The sequence below is a fragment of the Oncorhynchus mykiss genome, chromosome 17 (genome assembly GCF_057628025.1).
Source record: "Oncorhynchus mykiss isolate SJ-2025 chromosome 17, ASM5762802v1, whole genome shotgun sequence".
Lineage (NCBI taxonomy): Eukaryota > Metazoa > Chordata > Actinopteri > Salmoniformes > Salmonidae > Oncorhynchus > Oncorhynchus mykiss.
In genome coordinates, this window is record NC_143038.1 from 16467519 (window position 1) to 16488279 (window position 20761).

At 41.0% G+C, this 20761-nt stretch overlaps 1 protein-coding gene and 2 long non-coding RNA genes across 4 annotated transcripts in view; all 3 read right to left on the reverse strand.

Annotated features, from left to right (window-relative positions):
• Positions 1-3670: 3670 nt before the first annotated feature.
• Positions 3671-6636, reverse strand: LOC149975750 (uncharacterized). 2 transcript variants are annotated; one of them, XR_016487784.1, is made up of 2 exons: positions 5644-6636; positions 3671-5475 (listed from the first exon to the last, which is right to left on the reverse strand). It is a non-coding gene; the product is annotated as an uncharacterized LOC149975750 (long non-coding RNA). The 2 variants fall into 2 exon arrangements; XR_016487783.1 differs by having other exon boundaries at positions 5871-6078.
• Positions 6637-12544: 5908 nt separating this feature from the next.
• On the reverse strand, positions 12545-14685 carry LOC149975751 (uncharacterized). Its single transcript, XR_016487785.1, has 2 exons — positions 14582-14685; positions 12545-12850 (listed from the first exon to the last, which is right to left on the reverse strand). It is a non-coding gene; the product is annotated as an uncharacterized LOC149975751 (long non-coding RNA).
• A 1115-nt stretch (positions 14686-15800) lies between these two features.
• LOC110493800 (EGF-containing fibulin-like extracellular matrix protein 1) overlaps positions 15801-20761 on the reverse strand; it is a 28165-nt gene continuing 23204 nt past the window's right edge. Inside the window, exons 8-9 of the mRNA XM_021568292.3 lie at positions 20029-20221; positions 15801-17972 (exon numbers count right to left, since the gene is read on the reverse strand). Coding sequence (XP_021423967.2) covers positions 17811-17972; positions 20029-20221 — 355 coding nt within the window. The 3' untranslated portion in view covers positions 15801-17810. The remainder of the gene's footprint in view (positions 17973-20028; positions 20222-20761) is intronic.

Here is a 20761-nt window from a genome sequence, read left to right on the forward strand (position 1 = left end):
CTATATAGTGCTGTTGCGTGTCCTCTGTGAGCTTTAGGAAACACGGTCAAATGAATTAGCACAGATTAGTGTAAACGAAAGAAATTGTCCATGGCATATAATTTACCATAACTGTGCAAAGTTGTAGTTAGAAGTTGTTTCCGCCTACAACTAATCAATCAAACCCAACCCCCTACTCTTCTCCACATAAGGACATTTCGATTTACACCCATTGGTATTACTCCGCGATCCCATATAGTTCACAACGAAAACGCTTGACCATTCCCAGTCTCTCTTCCAAAATAGATAATTTATGCTATTAACATCTGCAAATAGTCTCCCTTTGAAAATACATTTTAGATGTGCAAGAGCAACACATTTAGCGCGCATTAATTATATCTTGGGAAACGTTCTTTCGAGATCTACTTTCCGCCATATACAGCCATACATTTCCTTTTATGGTGTTGTCGCTCCTTATTTGGTGAGTCATAGCTCCGAACAGAGAGGAAGAGAAGAAGCGAGAGCATTTACTCCGCTCAAAATCTGTCTGCGTGAGATCAGCCCTTTTTGTAAAAAGGTCCATGACAGTGTCGAATTGCGTGAGGCTTATTTGAGCGAATAGAAGTATCGTCATGGTTAGGCCGTTACAAATGTACCAATATAAGTGGATGCACATGGCATTCCGGCAACTTTGAGAAAAACTACGTGGTTGTACATGTTATTATCACGCGTATATGCCCTCTCATTTGCTAGAATGGTCCCACCTGATCTCGCCTGCCTTCAATCATTGAGGACATGCAATTTCCATTGTTAAGAGAGGACACTCGGTTATCTTGGAAATATAATAGATAATCTTTGCTTAACTTGGTTGTGATTGGACGAAAATGCATCCACATAGTTTCGTCATTGAAAAGAGACAAAATGAGTGTTTTAATTGGATAAAAGTTATTTTAAATTTTTCCCCCAGTGACATTTGAATAATCTTGCCCGTAAACTACCAACTTTTCCTGTGTTCTGAAAATAGGATGTCAAGTCAAATACACCCCAGTGTAAATGTGATGATAAATTCTCTAGCATTTTTAATCACAGCAATACTTTTTTATTTACTCATATTGGAACAGTCAATAAAACGACATGCAGCATTTGTCAACAGTGTTGGACCCATATCGATTCTTATTCCATATTTGGGACACCATGTGAATTCAAAGGAAAACAACCATGCAACATGAAGTATTCCAAATGTATCTTTTTACGAGTTGTCTTGAAGAGATTCATCAAACAAATTCAGTTTCACTAAAGACTGTAGACTTTGCTGTAGCCACAAGGTGGCGGTATAAGTATGATTTCCACAGTCAGGGAGGTTGTAAAGCAAGCCACGTTTATTTTTTGTTCAGGCTCATGCAAGGCAAACTTTGCATGTAACCATACATACAACAAAACAACTGTTATAGCACTCATGCTGCATTTTGATGCAACATGCAAACACTTTCTCCAGCACTGGTTCCAAACGAGATGTGCATTCCAAGGGGGTTGGTTGCACCTTAATTGGGAGGACAGGCTCATGGTAGTGGATGAACCGGAATGAGTGGAATGGTATTAAATACATCAAATTGTGCATTTGTGCATTGTCATTCTACCACAAGACATGCTGCCTTAATGCCTTAAGAACATGGTGTGACCTACAACCTCATGCACCAAGTTCATAAAAACACGTTGTCTCGTATTCAATTCTAACCTACTCTACCTGACAGACAATCATTCAGCACATGACCAAAGGTATGTGGACACCTGCTTGTCGAACATCTTATTCCAAAATCATGCCCATTAATATGGAGTTGGTCCCCCCTTTGCTGCTATATTAGCCCCTACTCTTCTGGGATGGCTTTCCACTAGATGTTGGAACATTGCTGCGGGGACTTGCTTGCATTTAGCCACAAGAGTATTAGTGAGGTCGGAAACTGATGTTAGGCGATTAGGCCTGGCTCGCAGTTGGTGTTTCAATTCATACCAAAAGGTGTTTGATGGGGTTGATGTCAGGGCTCTGTGCAGGCCAGTCAAGTTCTTCCAACACCAATCTCGACAAAGTACCACCCTTTGTGAACGGGGGAATTGTCATGCTGAAACAGGAAAGGGCCTTCCCCCAAACTGTTGCCACAAAGTTGGAAGCACAGAATCGTCTAGAATGTCATTGTATGCTGTTGTGTTAAGATTTCCCTTCACTGGAACTAAGGGGTCTAGCCCGAACCATGAAACACATCCCCAGACCACTGTTCCTCCTCCACCAAATTTTACTGTTGGCACTATGCAATGGGGTAGGTAGCGTTCTCCTGGAATTCGCCAAACCCAGATTTATCCGTCGGACTACCAGATGGTGAAGTGTGATTCATCACTCCAGAGTAAGTGTTTCCACTGCTCCAGAGTCCACTCCAGACAACGCTTGGCATTGTGCATGATGAAGCTTGTGTGCGGTTGCTCGGCCATGAAAACCCATTTCATGAAATTCCTGACAAAGTTCTTGTGCTGACGTTGCTTCCAGAGGCAGTTTGGAACCACTTCGGGACTGAGCCGTTGTTGCTCCTAGACGTTTCCACTTCACAATAACAGCACTTACAGCTGACCGGATCAGCTCTAGTGGGGAAGAAATTTTATGAACTTACTTGTTTGAAAGGTGGCATCCTATGATGGGGCCATGTTGAAAGTCACTGAGCTCTTCAGTATGGGCCATTCTACTGCCAGTGTTTGTCTATGGAGATTGAATGGCTGTGTGCTCTATTTTTTTTACACCTGTCAGCAACGGGTGTGGCTGAAATTGCTGAATCCACTAATTTGAAGGGGTGTCCACATACTTTTGAATATATAACGTACCTGTTCACGCAATATGTTTCTATCTCAACTGCTGACGTTCTGTAACAATGCACCCTACTGAACAGATCCCATGTTTGACAGGTTGCATTAGGGTCTGTAACACTGAGCTGGATACTGGATGCTGAATTTTGCATCCAGCAAAGAGTTATATCCAGCATCCAGCTGAGAGTTACATCCAGCATCCGGCTCAGAGTTGCATCCAACACCTTTCTTGAAATTGTACAAACACACAGTACCAGTCAAAAGTTTGGACATACCTACTCATTCCAGGGTTTTTCTTTGTTTTTACTATTTTCTACATTGTAGAATAATCAAAACTATGAAATAACACATATGGAATCATGTAGTAACCAAAAAAGGATGTTAAACAAATATAAATATATTTGAGATTTGAGATTCTTCAAAGTAGCCACCCTTTGCCTTGATGACAGCTTTGCACACTCTTGATGAAAACCTACTCCAGAGTGCTCAGGACCTCTGACTGGAGCAAAGGTTCACCTTCCAACAGGACAAAGACCCTAAGCACACTACCAAGACAACGCAGGTGTGGTTTCGGGACAAGTCTCTGAATGTCCTTGAGTGGCCCAGCCAGAACCCGGACTTGAACCCGATCGAACATCTTTAGGGAGACCTGAAAATAGCTGTGCAGAAACGCTCCCCATCCAACCTGACAGAGTTTGAGAGGATCTGCAGAGAAGAATGGGAGAAACTCCACAAATACAGGTGTGCCAAGCTTGTATCGTCATAACAAGTAGACTCAAGGCTGTAATCGCTGCCAAAGGTGCTTCAACAAAGTACTGAGTAAAGGGTCTGAATACTTGTGTAATGTGATATTTCCGTTTTTTATTTTTAATACATTTGCAAACATTTCTAAAAACCTGTTTTTGCTTTGTCATTATGGGATATTGTGTGTAGATTGATAAGGGGGAAAACTATTTAATCCTTTTTAGAATAAAGCCGTAAGGTAACAAAATGTGGAAAAAGTCAAGGGGTCTGAATACTTTCCGAATCCACTGTATCTGTAAAGTCCCTCAGTCGAGCAGTGAATTTTGAGCACAGATTCAACCAGAAAGACCATGGAAGTTTTCCAATGGTTTGCAAAGAAGGGCACCTATTTGTAGATGTGTAAAAAAAAAAGAATCAGACATTGAATATCCCTTTGAGCATGGTGCAGTTATTAATTACACTTTGGATGGTTTGTCAATACACAGAGTCACTACAAAGATACAGGCGCCCTTCAGTAACTCTGTTGACAGAGAGGAAGGACACCGCTCAGGGATTTAACCATGAGGCCAATGGTGATTATAAAACAGTTGCAAAGTTTAATGGCTGTGTGATAGGAGAAAACTGAGGATGGATCAACAACATTGTAGTTACTCCACAATACTAACTTAAATGACAGAGTGAAAAGAAGGAAGCCTGTACATGATACAAATATTCCCAAACATACATCCTGTTTGCAACAAGGCACTAAAGTAATACTGCAAAAAATGTGGCAAAGAAATGAACTTTTTGTCCTGAATAGAAAGCGTTATGATTGAGGAAAATCCAACACAACACATCACTAAGTACCATTCTTCATATTTTCAAGCATGGTGGTGGCTGTATCATTTTTTGGGTATTGTCATCGGATAAGAATAAACAGAATAGAGCTAAGCATAGGCAAAATCTTTGTGGAAAACTTGGTTCAGTTTGCTTTCCAACAGACACGTTTCAGCAGGACAAAATCCTAAAAAACAAGGCCAAATATACACTGGAGTTGCTTACCAAGCCGACATTGAATGTTCCTGAGTGGTTTTGACTAGAAATCGTCTTGAAAATCTATGGCAAGACTTGAAAATGGCTATCTAGCAATGATCAACAACCAACTTGAAGAATTTAAAAAGCTTGAAGAATTTAAAAAAGAACAATGGGCAAATATTGTACAATTCAGGTACGGAATGCTCTTAGAGACTTACCCAGAAAGACTCACTGCTGTAAACGCTGCAAAAGGTGTATTAACTCAGGGGGTTGAATACTTATCTAATCAAGTGTTTTATTTTCCTTTTCAAAATGTATATTTTTTTACAAGTGTTAGAATTCTACAAGTGTTAGAGTCAGTGACAAAAAATTACAATTAAAACAATGTGTATCCCACTTTGTAACACAACAAAATGTGCTGAAAAGGGTGTGAATACTTTTGGAAGGCACTGTATCTGCCATCATGTCAACCGGCGTGTCTGTGACGATCTGTAGGGGGAAGGCCACTAGTAGTCCGTCGGGGGCCTGGGTGAGAAGGCCGGTCCCAGGCCTGTCAACTGCTGCCCCAACATCATCAGCAGGTCAGGGCTGGAGCTGTCGGGGTAGTCTGCTGTACTAAAGTCTGGACTGCTGGGAGGCCAATGTGCGAAGGGGCTGCCCGGGTCATCGTTCAGGCCTTCGGCCTTCATTTACTCTTTAGTTTACTGCTCCTTGAGGATCATCTTATTCTGCAGCTGGGTCTTCTCTATGGCTGGAGATCAGCTTGCACTCTGTCTCTTTCACAATGGACTCCAAGGGCTGGTACGGGTGGAAGGGGGGCAGCATGTCTGTCTGGACTGTCTGCAATGACAGGGTTATCCTGTAGGGGGCATTGTCTCTGCTTGGAGCCACCTGAGACAGCCACACAGGACAACACAACTAGTTAGTTACAAGGTTGTACCATCTAATATTACAGTAATCATTATAACACTTTGATGCCTTGTGTAGTCAACTGGTGTTAGGTTGTCTTCTTGGTCAGGGAATTAACAAAGTTAGACCTATATTTACTGTTGGGCTGACCTTTTGTGATGACGGGTGCAGGTGTTGTAATGTTAGAAGATACTCTGTCTGGCTCCACAATGGCCAGAGCTTGGAACTCATAAGATGTAAGGAGATATTACAAAAGTATAGTTGGTATCAATATTTGGTATCAACTTGGTGTCAATACAACTCCATCCAGACAAATAAACAAACATGTTTGTAGAAGTACAGTAGTTATTTGTCTGTTAGTAACTAGCGGTCCCTACCTGAGAGGTGTCATGGGAGGGGATAGGTCTTGCGCGGGGACCGACAGGATGTTGTTGGGGTAGTTGAGGAGGTAGGACACCACAATGGTGTGACCACCTTTAGCACCTCCTTCTCCTCTTCACTCTCCTTTCCTTCCGTGTCCTCCTCGTCGCTGCTGGACGATTCTAATATCTCGTTCATGTCCGTCTTCCAACTGTCAGGGACCACCTTGATTTTGAGGAAATGCACTGCCCCATTTAATACTGGGAGTAGCCAGAGCAAGTCAAGAGTTACAGATCAATTTAATCTCAATTCAGTTGAATGAGACATTTGATTTCCCCATAAGAATGGCCATTCAGTTCCTGAACTAAATGGAATTGTGAGTGCAGAGTTCCCTAGGTGAGCCCTCCTTAGGTTTACTCCACAGGAACTCAGGCTTAGAGATGCTGTCGATGTTAACTTCATGGATCTCCTTTCATGCAACAGTGTGACTGAAAATATACAACACGCAATAACATCTAAATGCATGCGCATTCAGCTAAAAATGTTACCAATTGTAAAACTTTATTAGCAAAAATGCATATTTACATTGGCCTTGGCTAGCGCCGGGCCAAAAAAATCAAACAAGACATAGTATTTGTTAACTGACCACAATTTCTTCATAACTATTTGACACAAAAGTAGGATACACAATGCTGACAATTTGGATTCTGCAAAGGACCCTGCCAAACATTGGTCCTTCTTGACTTTCATTAGAGGGGTTCTGTCCCCCTCCCATTCATGTCTCTGCAAGACAAACAGGAGCGAGTAAAACGGACACATGGAAACATATGAGCGTATTCAAGCAGTCATGCATCTAAACAACACCCAGCCTATGCCCTAAATGGCACCCTATTCCCTATAACAAGGGTGTCAAACTGAATCAGCACACAGGCCATATTGAAAAAACACAACAAATTTGCAGGCCAGACATAGCCTATTAGGTCTGTTTTTACAAAACAACATGCATACAACTGCCACCCAAATTGGCCATTGTTTAGGTAGAAAAAAGATAGACCTTTATGTCTACTTATGTACAGTGCCTTGCGAACGTATTCGGCCCCCTTGAACTTTGCGACCTTTTGCCACATTTCAGGCTTCAAACATAAAGATATAAAACTGTATTTTTTTGTGAAGAATCAACAACAAGTGGGACACAATCATGAAGTGGAACGACATTTATTGGATATTTCAAACTTTTTTAACAAATCAAAAACTGAAAAATTGGGCGTGCAAAATTATTCAGCCCCTTTACTTTCAGTGCAGCAAACTCTCTCCAGAAGTTCTGTGAGGATCTCTGAATGATCCAATGTTGACCTAAATGACTAATGATGATAAATACAATGCACCTGTGTGTAATCAAGTCTCCGTATAAATGCACCTGCACTGTGATAGTCTCAGAGGTCCGTTAAAAGCGCAAAGAGCATCATGAAGAACAAGGAACACACCAGGCAGGTCTGAGATACTGTTGTGAAGAAGTTTAAAGACGGATTTGGATACAAAAAGATTTCCCAAGCTTTAAACATCCCAAGGAGCACTGTGCAAGCGATAATATTGAAATGGAAGGAGTATCAGACCACTGCAAATCTACCAAGACCTGGCCGTCCCTCTAAACTTTCAGCTCATGCAAGGAGAAGACTGATCAGAGATGCAGCCAAGAGGCCCATGATCACTCTGGATGAACTGCAGAGATCTACAGCTGAGGTGGGAGACTCTGTCCATAGGACAACAATCAGTCGTATATTGCACAAATCTGGCCTTTATGGAAGAGTGGCAAGAAGAAAGCCATTTCTTAAAGATATCCATAAAAAGTGTTGTTTAAAGTTTGCCACAAGCCACCTGGGAGACACACCAAACATGTGGAAGAAGGTGCTCTGGTCAGATGAAACCAAAATTGAACTTTTTGGCAACAATGCAAAACGTTATGTTTGGCGTAAAAGCAACACAGCTCATCACCCTGAACACACCATCCCCACTGTCAAACATGGTGGTGGTAGCATCATGGTTTGGGCCTGCTTTTCTTCAGCAGGGACAGGGAAGATGGTTAAAATTGATGGGAAGATGGATGGAGCCAAATACAGGACCATTCTGGAAGAAAACCTGATGGAGTCTGCAAAAGACCTGAGACTGGGACGGAGATTTGTCTTCCAACAAGACAATGATCCAAAACATAAAGCAAAATCTACAATGGAATGGTTCATGGGAAAAAATGTCAGTCTCTCGATGTGCAAAATTGATAGAGGCATACCCCAAGCGACTTACAGCTGTAATCGCAGCAAAAGGTGGCGCTACAAAGTATTAACTTAAGGGGGCTGAATAATTTTGCACGCCCAATTTTTCAGTTTTGAATTTGTTAAAAAAGTTTGAAATATCCAATAAATGTCGTTCCACTTCATGATTGTGTCCCACTTGTTGTTGATTCTTCACAAAAAAATACAGTTTTATATCTTTATGTTTGAAGCCTGAAATGTGGCAAAAGGTCGCAAAGTTCAAGGGGGCCGAATACTTTCGCAAGGCACTGTACATACTGTAGGATACTGTATATAGCAATTTAGCATATTAAAACAAAAGAAGAGACAAATAACGTGTCCAGCCTTTGCTGCTAGATGTGCATAATATGCTGTGACTCTAATCAAAACTCAAAATAACCTAAATGTAGCTAGGTTGTTGAAACATTTAAACATAAAACATGTTTATTGTTTTTATGGATTGCATGGATGGATCACCAACCTGGTCTCAGAGCATTTCGTATTATTCTGTATGTAAATCCGGAATACTTAATTTAGTATGATATTTTATTACAGTTTGGTACTGTATGGTTACATAAGACAGATGGTTACCATGCTTCTACACCTGCATTGCTTGCTGTTTGTGGTTTTAGGATGGATTTCTGTACAGCACTTCAATATATCAGCCTATGTAAAGAAGGGCTATATAAATACATTTGATTTGATTCACTTAAGGCAAAAACAAAGTAGGGTGGTTGGTTGGGGTGGATGTGTGGGAGTACAATGCTAACGTCTAGCAACCCAATGGTTGCGAGTTCAAATCTCATCATGGACATCTATAGTGATTTAGCTAATTAGCAACTTTTCAACTACTTACTACTTTTTAGCTACTTCGCAACTACTTAGCATGTTAGCTAACACTTCCCCTAACCTTAACCATTTTAGCTAACCCCTCACCTAACCCTAACCTTAATCCATTTAGCTAACCCTTTCCCTAATGAGCTAGCAAACGTAAACCACTTAGCTAGAATTCGTAACATATCATACGTTTTGTAAATTCGTAATATATTGTATGTTTTTCAAATTTGTAACATATAATCCAAATGTTGAATTTGTAACATATCATACGAAATGGGAGACGAATATTCACAAATGAATACATACCGTTTTTTCTGTTTTGATTCATTGTCAAGTTTAAAAACCGAAGCCAGACTGCAACATTTTAGTAGCCTAGCTAGGACTGTGGCATGTATCTATGTACACTTTCCCTCCGCTGCGTGCTGTTAACAGGACCTACAAAAGCGGCGTAATTGACGTTGAATTCAAAGATGCAAGCGCATCAGGCTGTAATTTTATAAAGTAGATGGCTCAACTGTTGACTCATTTATACTCGCTTGTGTGTCCTATTGTCATTAAGTAGTAATTTATACCCATGTGTGAATCCTTTATTTTACAATTTGTTGACAAGCAATATTACATTTTCTGTAGGCTACAGCAATGAATCTTCAGAAGCTTAACTTGGCATGGACGTTAAGCCTATAACCCTTTAAACTTTTGGCCCGGTAGGAGATTTGGTCAGTGCCATTAGTAATGATAAGATATATCGCACTGGCTGGCTCTAGTGTGTGTGTGTGTGTGTCTGGGAGGTGTGTGGCAATGCACTACTGTTTGGCGTGCATCACGTTGGCAGTGCTTGCTGTGGCTTGTAGTGCAGCGCATCGCGGGGCAGTATGGAAGCAGGCCAAAATGAATTGACAACCCTAATCATTCCGCGGGCAGGATAGAATTGTTTCACAGGCAGTTTCAGCCCGCAGGCCTTGTGTTTGACACATGCCCTATAAAGTGCACTACTTTTGACCAGAGCCCTGAGTGCCCTGGTCAAAAGTAGTGCACTGTGAAGGGAATATGGTGAGATTTGGGAGGCACACCCACACTTATGCAAACGTGTGAACAACTCATGCAAAAAGGATGTGTATTGACATGAACTGTGCTTCATAGAGATGAGGCCAGAGGGTGAGGTCTCACCAGGTCAGCCCCCATCTGCAGCAGCACCCCAGCCACATCCGTTCTCACAGGCGTACGTCAGCGCCGTATATCCTGTCGGCCGTTGTGGCATGGACATTGGCTCCTGAGGACAAATTACACACAGAGGGTTGTGTGTGTGATCAGGTTAACAAAGCAAAACTTTGGAGGTTTCGGTGATAGCCAAGTGAATTTGGAGGTTTCGGTGATAGCCAAGTGAATTTTGATAATGGATGATAATGGATGAATTTTGATAATGGATGGATTTTGATGAGGATGAGCAAATCTCAAATAGAGATTAGTAGTTTGGTTTGAGAGAGCCGAACAGAGAGGCAGTCCAGTTAGGAGAGGTTCTGCTCACCTACATCCAGCAGGTATTCAGCTCAAGACGTTGAGCAGCCTAGCTCGATGTCGGCCCCAGCAGTTGGCAGTTGCAGAAAACAGAGACAATAGAGGGAGGATTCAAGATCGTTTTGCAGGGAACACACTTTTAAAGGAGCACTAATCTATTCCCTCTGTTGGCTATTGACCCCAGAAAAATTATTTCAAATTGATTTGGAAAAGCCAGCTTGTCAACTCAGTAAGATCAGGAGCTTAAAACTGTATCTGAATATAATCAATGTTGTTTTCCGAATGAGGGGTTTTGTATTTTGCCTCGACACTGAGCTTGGACATGGAAGGTCAAATCTCAAAAACAGAAGTACTGGCTTAATTCCCAGAGAGAAAGAGAGGGAGGGAGAGAGAGAAGGCCATACCTTGTGCCAAAAGCAGCGCCACCATCTCCTCGTGCAGCCTCTATGAGTGGAATGTATCCCTCATCGTTGACCTGCTCCAGTTTGGCGCCCCTCTCCATCAGCAGGGCAGCCAGCTCGTCAGGGGTCGATGCTCGTCAGGGGTCACCATCACAGCCATACTGCGGCTTGTTCAATTTAAAGGGATACTTTGGGATTTTGTCAATGCCCAATCTGTTCAGATCTGATTACACTTCCACATCCCTTCTAGCCATGACCCTGCAAGATGGACCGTATAGCTCACCAGGACGGCCCCACCAGGGAGAGCCCTCGAGTGTATGTTGAACTGGACGCGGAAGTTGAACGAGACAGTTATGTCCCAGGGTTCCAAGACAGACGGTATAGGTCACCTGGATGTCGAACGAGTAAGACGTCCGCATCTACCTCAGAGCTATAGCCTGCCTCTCACAGGTTGCTGACAATGCCTAAATTATGATTTGGTTAAATAGAAAAACCTGTTAGTTGTGTTATAGCAATTGGATTTGTGTTATTGCAATGTGCATAAGGAAGTTTAGGCCTCCTTTCAAGTGATAAACTTCTCACACATGACGAGACATGCATTAATTGTATAAAAAGTATATTCTATTACAGATTCCTTGACGCATACTTTTAAAATGATATTGAACTGAACATTTTTTATAAACATTCACTCAACAAACATATTCCTTAAAATATATTTTTAGGAGAGTACTAATATTACTGTCCCCACTACAACAAATAAATACATGTCATTTTGTCCTTGACACATTTCATTGAAATACTGTAGAATTCCATTCATTCCTATGGAGGACTGCACATTCTGGGGAGTGCCAATATGGCGGCCGGTGGTTTCAAAGCCTCTTATTGGTCATTACATAGCATGGGAAAAATCAAGGGTTGATACACATCATTGGACGGACAGTGCCTACAGAAAGTCTGCACCATCTTGAACTTCTTTTAAAATGTTGTTGCGTTACAAAGTGGGATTAAAACTGATTCAATTGTCATTTTTTTGTCAACAATCTACACAAAATACTCTGTAATGTCAAAGTGGAAGAACAATTATATATATATATTTTTAAAGATGAATGAAACATAAAACACTAATATACCTTGATTAGATAAGTATTCACCCCCTTCAGTCAATACATGTTAGAAACACCTTTGGCAATATTTGCCCATTCTTCTTTTCAAAATTCTTCACACTCTGTCAAGGTGTTGGGGATCATGACTATACAGCAATTGTCAAGTCTTGCCATAGATTTACAAGCAGATTTAAGTCCAAACTGTAACTTGGCCACTCGGGAACATTCACTGTCCTCTTGTTAAGCAACTCCAGTGTAGATCTGGCTATGTGTTGTAGGTTATTGTCCTGCTGAAAGGTGAATTCCTCTCCCAACCAAGGCAGCAGCTACTCTTCCTGAGGTCTAGCTAAATTAAGGCAGTTATACCATTTTAAAAACATTACAATAAATTCACAGATTTCACAACACTGCTCTTAGCTCCATCCCGTTTCTTTTCATCCTGAAAAACTCCCCAGTCTTTGCCGATGTCAAGCATACCCATACCATTATGCAGCCACCTGTAAGCGATTGGGTGGAGAGTTATAGCGGAGTCAGGCGCAGGACACAGGTATTGAGTAACATAACTGAGTTTACTCAAAATATCAAGCAAAATTCTAAATAGGAACATACAAAAAACACTAGAACAAAACACAACCACTAACGACATAAACAATCACGGACAGAACAGGAATGTATGCCAGAGGGTTAAATAAGGAACGTGATATGTAATAGAAAACAGGTGTGTGTGTAATACAGACAAAACGAAACTGAAACATGGATCGATGGTGACTAGAAAGCCGGTGACGTTGACCGCCGAACACCACCCGAACAAGGAGAAGGGCCGACTTCGGGGGAAGTCGTGACACCACCACCATGCCTGAAAATGAGGAGACAGTTACTCAGTGACATGTTGTACTTTCCCCAAACATAAGGCTTTGCATTTAGGCCAAAAAGTGTATTACTTTGAAGTGTTTTTTTGTTGTTGCAGTATTACTTGAGAGCCTTGTTGCATACAATATGCATGTTTTGGAATATATTTATTCTTCTTTTGACTCTATCATTTAGGTCATTATTTTAAAGTCACTACAATGTTGATGAACCATCCTCAGTTTTCTCTCATCACAGGCATTGAACTCTGTAGCTGTTTTAAAATCATCAATGGCATCATGGTGACATCCTTAATTAAGCAGTTTCCTTCCTGTCCTGCAGCATAGTTCAGAAGGACAACTGCATCGGAATAATTATTAACAGAATAATTATTCACTTGACCATGCTTTAAAGATATATTCAATGTCTGATTTGTTATTGTTACCCATCTACCGATCACTGCCCTTCTTTATGAGGCTTTTGAAAAGTCCATAGTCTTTGTAGTTCAATCTGTGCTTTAAATTCAATACTTGACTGAGGGAACGTACAGATGTTGTATGTATGCGGGACTAAGGAAGGGGGAGTCATTCAAAAATAATGTCAATCCCTATTATTTCACACAGAGTGAGTCCATATAACTTATGTGATTTGTTAAGCCAAACTTTACTTCTGAAGTAATTTAGGCTCGCCTAAACAAGGCTGTGAATACTTATGCAACAACTAGATTTTAGTTATATATTTTTTTAATACATTTTCACTTTGACTTTGAGTATTTTGGGTAGATCAATGACAAAAAAATACAATTTAATCTATTTCAATCCAACTTTGTAACTAAAAAAAATGATAAAACATGTCAAGTGGGTGTATTCTTTCCATAGGTATTGTAACTATCTAACCACACACACTAAAGTGCAGTACTACATTTTAGATTTTTTTTTTAAAGCATTGGGGTTTCTTTGAACTACGTATATAACTACGTTGGTTGAAAATGACCCTTGATTTACTACAAAACTATAAAAAGATAGAATTCACACATACTGTGTGTGTCACGCCATGACCGTAGAGAGCGTTATATTTCTCTATTTTGGTTTGGTCAGGGTGTGATTTGGGTGGGCAGTCTATGTTCTATGTTTTTCTATTTCTATGTGTTTGGCCAGGTGTGGGATTCTGTCACCCGGGACTAGGTGTGTGAGGAAGGAATCAGGTGCAGAGAGTTCCACAGGGAAAAAGTGCACTTTAATCTGGCACAAACAAACAAGCCCACAACACAGGGCGCGGAAATATATGAACCACCCAAAACACAGGGTGCCAGGTTCAGAACACGAACACACCTAGCTAACGCACACACGTAACACAAAATTATTTAGGTGTGTTCTGGACCTGGCACCCTGTGTTTTGGGTGGTCCATATATTTGAAGATCTGTGTCACGCCCTGACCTTAGAGAGCTTTTCATGTCTCTATTTTGGTTTGGTCAGGGTGTGATTTGGGTGGGCATTCTATGTTCCCTTTTCTATGTTTTGTATTTCTTTGTTTTGGCTGGGTATGGTTCTCAATCAGGGACAGCTGACTATCGTTGTCTCTGATTGGGAACCATACTTAGGTAGCTTTTTCCCACCTATGTTTTGTGGGTAGTTGTTTTCTGTTTAGTGTTCTTCACCTGACAGGACTGTTTCGGTTTCGTTTATTCACTTTGTTATTTTTGTTTGAGTGCTCAGTTCAATAAAAGTCATGAACACTTACCACGCTGCGTTTTGGTCCGATTCCTCCTCATCCGACGATGACACCCGTTACAATCTGGTACAATGCTGTGTACTACTCCCGTCACAGAACAGTGCAAACTGGCCCTAACCAGAATATAAAGAGGAGTGGGAGGCCCCGGTGCACAACAGAACAAGAGGACAAGTACATTAGAGTGTCTAGTTTGAGAAACAGATGCCTCACAAGTCCTCAATTGACAGCTTCATTAAATAGTACCCGCAAAACACCTATCTCAATGTCAACAGCAAAGAGGCGACTCCGGGATGCTGGCCTTCTAGGCAGAGTTCCTCTGTCCAGTGTCTGTGTTCTTTTGCCCATCTTAATCTTTTATTTTTATTGGCCAGTCTGACTGAAATATTACTTTTCTTTGCAACTCTGCCTAGAAGGCCAGCATCCCGGAGTCGCCTCTTCACTGTTGACATTGAGACTGGTGTTTTGCGGGTACTATTTAATGAAGCTGCCAGTTGAGGTCTTGTGAGGCGTCTGTTTCTGGCCATTTTGAGCCACAAATGCTGATGCTCCAGATACTCTACTAGTCTAAAGACGGACAGTTTTATTTCTTCTTTAATCAGGACAAGTTTTCAGCTGTGCTAACATAATTGCAAAAGGGCAAAAAGGAGGAGGTCAAAAGGGGGATGAGTGTAACGGATGTGAAACAGCTAGCTTAGTTAGCGGTGGAATAGTGCGCGCTAAATAGCGTTTCAATCGGTGACGTCACTTGCTCTGAGACCTTGAAGTAGTAGTTCCCCTTGCTCTGCAAGGGCCGCGGCTTTTGTGGAGCGATGGGTAACGATGCTTCGTGGGTGACTGTTGATGGTGTGTGCAGAGGGTCCCTGGTTCGCGCCCGGGTATGGGCGAGGGGACGGTCTAAAGTTATACTGTTACATAAAGTGTCTAGTTAGTATGTCATATCTAAAATGTGGCATGGGGACTAAAATAATGAAATGATGTGTTAACTATACTCTAGCCCAAGAGAAAGCAGGAGGGCAGCTCAGTGGACAAACTGTGGACAGTGCAGATAGAAACGTAATGGAAAATGAAGGCATTTTGTATGATGCACAGATATGGACTATAGTTGTTGTCCATTTGTAATATGACAAGAGTAAAACTATCTATTGTTATTATTATTACTATCTATTCCTTCAAGTATGCTTACTAGATCTTTATTTTGAATAAATAACAGTACATGACTAAGACAAAGTAAAATGTATCTTTTATTTTAAAAAAGAAAAAAAAGAAGTGAATATTCTCAAAATCTGTGAAAAACTTGTGCTTGGTGTAAATATATATAACAATGTTAAGTCGCATGAATGTTTTATATATTAGAGCTACACATGGACTTCCTTCGTATAAAATAAGACATACATTTATATTGGCAATTTTCAGTCTTCAATTACATTTTATTATCACCCCAATAAATAATTTTCATATTGGAATGTAACCACATTTGTTTCCACATAATATTGTTGCCAGAACTATGTATCTACATGGTAATTATATAGGTATATTATATAGACATTGCAACCACAGTGTAGGTACACATTGTTATTTATGGTAGGTCTTCAACTGTTACCTTTTTAACAGTTTTTATAAACAGACATTTGTTCAAATTGACTGTTCCAACCACAGAGATATGGAATACTGTACTTACACTGTACCTACCTATATATAGTACATACACAGTTGAAATTGCATGTAATTCGGAGTGGGAACCTTTTGATTCAATTGAGCTTCCTTGTTGATTGTCAAACATTATATTTATTTTAAAAAGTCTCATGGTGTCAAATCCTCTACTAAAAAAACAAGAGTTAATCTCAAATTGTGATTCAATGACTCCTTATGAAAGGAACTCTGTGTCGAAATGACCTGACTAACTGTTTGTGGCAGATCGCTGACTGGAAGTTCTGTGCAGGATCAAGAGGCACTCTGGCACACATACAGACATGTTAAGCAACAATTCCCCTGCCTATATGACCAAACAACACTGCCAATGATTTCCTGAAAATATCACTTTTGCGTCCAAAAGCATTATTGCTTTATTCCCATTGGACAGAGGTTGCCGAGCAACTCTCCGATGAGGGTTGACGTGATCATACATTTCCATTCGTTAAGGATGCCATTGGATTACTACACACTGCAAACGGTTCCATCACAGTCCTCACCAAATCACTACACTTGTAACCCATTAAATCACACTTCACCAATAAGCTTGACTGTTTTAGGTGCCTTTGTCTCTCTTCTAATCTCGGTTAACCCAGAACTAAAATCTCACGTAGTTTGGTCAGAAGCTCATAGTCCGTCCAATAGAGATTATCTCTCTTCAAGATAACTGAAACAGATATGTCTCTTTTCAACGACAATTGGTATTTATGTTGACATCACATTGCATTACTGTACGTTTCTTTTCAACTACATCAATGAAAAGCTCTCCAAACAAACAAAATCAGTGATCTTAAAGGGGATATGATGTGATTGTGAACCTCACTTGGCAACTATGGTAAAAGATAAAAAGGGCAAGTGTGATTTCAAACACGGGGTAATTTCTCTGCAGGAAAACACATCTTGACTAGACTAATGAGAGATTTCACAACGATTTCAAATGTGACGAGAACTCATTCTCCTGCTACAGTGCAATTCGTACGTTTAGCAAAGGATGAGTAAGAAAGAGTTGTGTTCAGTTTAAGTCATGTTATGCTCTTACAATGTTATCATTAGCCAGTGATGCATAAAGTGACTATATCGTGGCCTGGCTATTTCACCCTCCTGCTCCTCCAGTATGTGCTATGTGTGGGTGTTGGTTTTCACTGCAATTAACCAATGGTTCCATCTCCAAGAAAGGACTACACGCTTTGAGCTAAAACAAAACAATTTCACCCAGTCCAGTGCTCAACCAGCAGATCAGACAATATACATTCAATCCCAATTTATACAGCCATCCATTTGAATGAAAACTAGCCAACACAGGACAAGGACCATGAATGGGAAACCCTTGCAGAGAGTATGTGGATATCTCTATTAGATCCAAGCAGTACAGAGAGTGTTAGGCCTTGTGATGGTCTAGGAGGGAGTAAGAGGGCTGAGTAGGATGAAAGTGCCCCTAGGCACTGATCTAAGGCCAGTTTTGCCTTTTATCCTCTAATGGATAATATGAGATATGGGGACGGGTAAACTGATTTAAGATCTGTGCCTAAGAGCAATTTGTAACTGGAACTTAGAAGGCATAGGGTCCCACGATGATGGTGAGCCGGAGCAGAGAGCTGGAGCGGTAGTTGAGGACATTGTTGTGTGTGACCATCTCCAGGTCAACCACATGCTCCCGCGGTCCGGTTAGCGGCTTGGTCATCACCAGCATGGCACTGACGTTGCTGGAGCGCTGGTAGGTTAAAGGGATTATTTAGTTAGCATGTTCTGAGGATGCTAACAAGGGTCCTACCACTACCATTATTTTACACTCATTGATGTTAACGCTAATGTACAAATCTGGGGTCGCTGACCCTCCAGGTCCACAAACCATGTTTCCATCCAACCATTTTAATGCGAGTAAAGTACCTGTTGGATAAAACAATGTTCAACACGTCTGATGGGAACAGCAATTGTCGATAAACATTCTTAAAATGTTGATAGAACAAAATACGCTAGACCGGGGCGAATCGGTGAAATAGATAATGCAACAAATGGCAGTGAAAACCCCCTTTTTTTTGGCGCATTTGTCGCAGTAAATTTGCCGTCACAAGACGCTATGTTGTAATGTCCTTCTACTACAACTTGGAAAAACAATGCACAGTTTATTAGGCTACAGATGAATAAGTATTGATACATTTTACAGACTGGTGAAAGTTCAGAGTGATGAGCTTGATGCTCCTTTGCGAAAGCTGAAGAGCATACGCACACCCATGTACTTTCCACAGGTGCTGGAGTTGTAGGCCAACTCAAGGAAAAGAGAAAGGAAAACGCCACGATTTATTAGGCTACAGGGTTTCCCCCGTGTAAGACAGACCACAAGGACATTTCAACATGTAAATAGCATTGGTGGACATGCAGGTAATCAGGCCCTTGATCTTAAATCTTTGTCCTGTGCGGAGGAGGGTAAATGAGTTGCATTTGTACGTCAAGCCGCATCAATGTTATTTACATGTTGAAATGTCCCCTTGTGGTCTGTTTTATATAGGGAAAACTTTTAGAAGCCTCGAGACAGTGAGCACCACAGAAATATACGGACAGGTGAGACAAAAAAATCTGGTTGCTGCTCATTTTGAACAAGCTGGACATCCTATTTAGTTCTCTGAGATACATTGGAATAGAAATGGTCAATATGTCACACAGGGGAGGGGACATTGAGAGGAATTTGACTTTTATAGTTTCCATATGTCTAAATTGTGTTTTTTTTTTATCCTAATTTAATATTTTAGGTATAAGCATATTTCTGTAAATATTGATCACATTCCCTGTGCATGATCATATATTTTGATACATTGGATGTTAATATTGTGAAACTACATTTTTTTTACCTCCTGTTTCAGGAAGTGATGTCACTGAGTACTGCCCCTATATATATAGGACCTTCCACCCCCACTTGGGATATGTATGCCTGATGAAGACCTAAGGGTGGAAACGTTGTTGTAAATAAATATCACCCGGGAGCATGAGCAGCAGTGTGCAGCGTTTTCCTTTCTGTTTTCCTTGATGCTCCTTTCCAATAAATATTGAGGGTCTTCATTTGTATGCTGGTGACATGATGATCGGTGCATGGCTGCCAATTGACAAATAAAAATGATATCGCACTTATCCATAATCTCATCATGTTTCCTTTGCACTATGTGCAGTGTCTACGAGCTGGCTGTTAATCGCAGACTTTTTGTGCCAACTCTATCGACCAAGTTCAAAGTGGGATGGAAACACATAGAACTGTTTAATTTATTCTGTAAATTAAAAGGTACAGGACAAAGTACCTTTTTATGTGCACTACGTCATTATGCACAGCTTTTAAGTTGCAAGAAGTCAGTTTGATGGAAACACACCAATCCCAGTAGAATTAGCATAATTTTGGGTGCGAATATTAGAATATTAACTTCAAACCTACCTATAAACTACTTTTTAGGTATCCAATAATAATGATGTAAGTGGGAAATGTGTGTGAGCTATCCATTTAAGGGTAAGGGATAGCAATCAGGGGAAGTCAAACGATTATTTCATTAAAGGGACTGTCCACTCAAAATGCAATCTCACAAGATATTCCCTAAATAGCAAAGGGCAGCCAAAACATCTGAAACCAACACCTACCTTAAATAAGTGTTTCAATGACACAGTAGACGAGAGATCATTCAATTACGCTACCACTTAGGTAGAAAAGCAAGTGACAAATGCTGACACCATCTGACATGATGGTAACGCTAATGCCTGTTGAGTGACTGAAACATCTCTGGGCTCACCCTGAGGATGAACTCTCCTCCCTCGTTGCCAGACTTGACCCTGAAGGTGTTGTGCATGTTAGGGTAGACGCTCGTGGCCTGGATCTGGAAGATGTCGGCTGGGACGGAGCGCTCCGACGAGATGCTCATGTACTTGTAGACGATGGACGGCGGCAGGCCTCGGCAAATTGTGAGCGACTGGCAGCTGCAACGCCTACAGACATGCAGAGACAGAGAGAACCATTGGGTATGGTCACGTTAGCAGATACTTTTATACATGTGGCATATATGTGGTTTTAAGCTATGTGGTCATTTTCGCAGACACTTTATCAATCTGGTCCTTGTGGTTTTGACTTCAGTATGTGTTTTTTTTAGCTAGCACTTTTATTGATGTGGTCCATGTGGTTTTGTGTAAATGGTCTTTTTTTTAGCACTTTAATACATGTAGTTTTAGCTATGAGGTCATTTTAGCTGACACTTTTCCCCATGTGGTCCATGCTGTCTGTAACTCCCCACCAATGTGTGTAACTTATGTTGGAGCCTACATACTGACTGAAAAGCGGGACAAATAACACTACTTACACTGCCCGGCTGCCTCCTGCTTATATTTCAAATGATGTAATCTTAACCTTACAGTTACAACAGACAAATGAGTTTATACATCATGCCGATCATGTCGGGAAGATTGAGTGAGGGAACAGCGGGGGAGCAGCAGCTGTGTAAATGTTTTTGTTGTTGCGTAAAGTAACACATG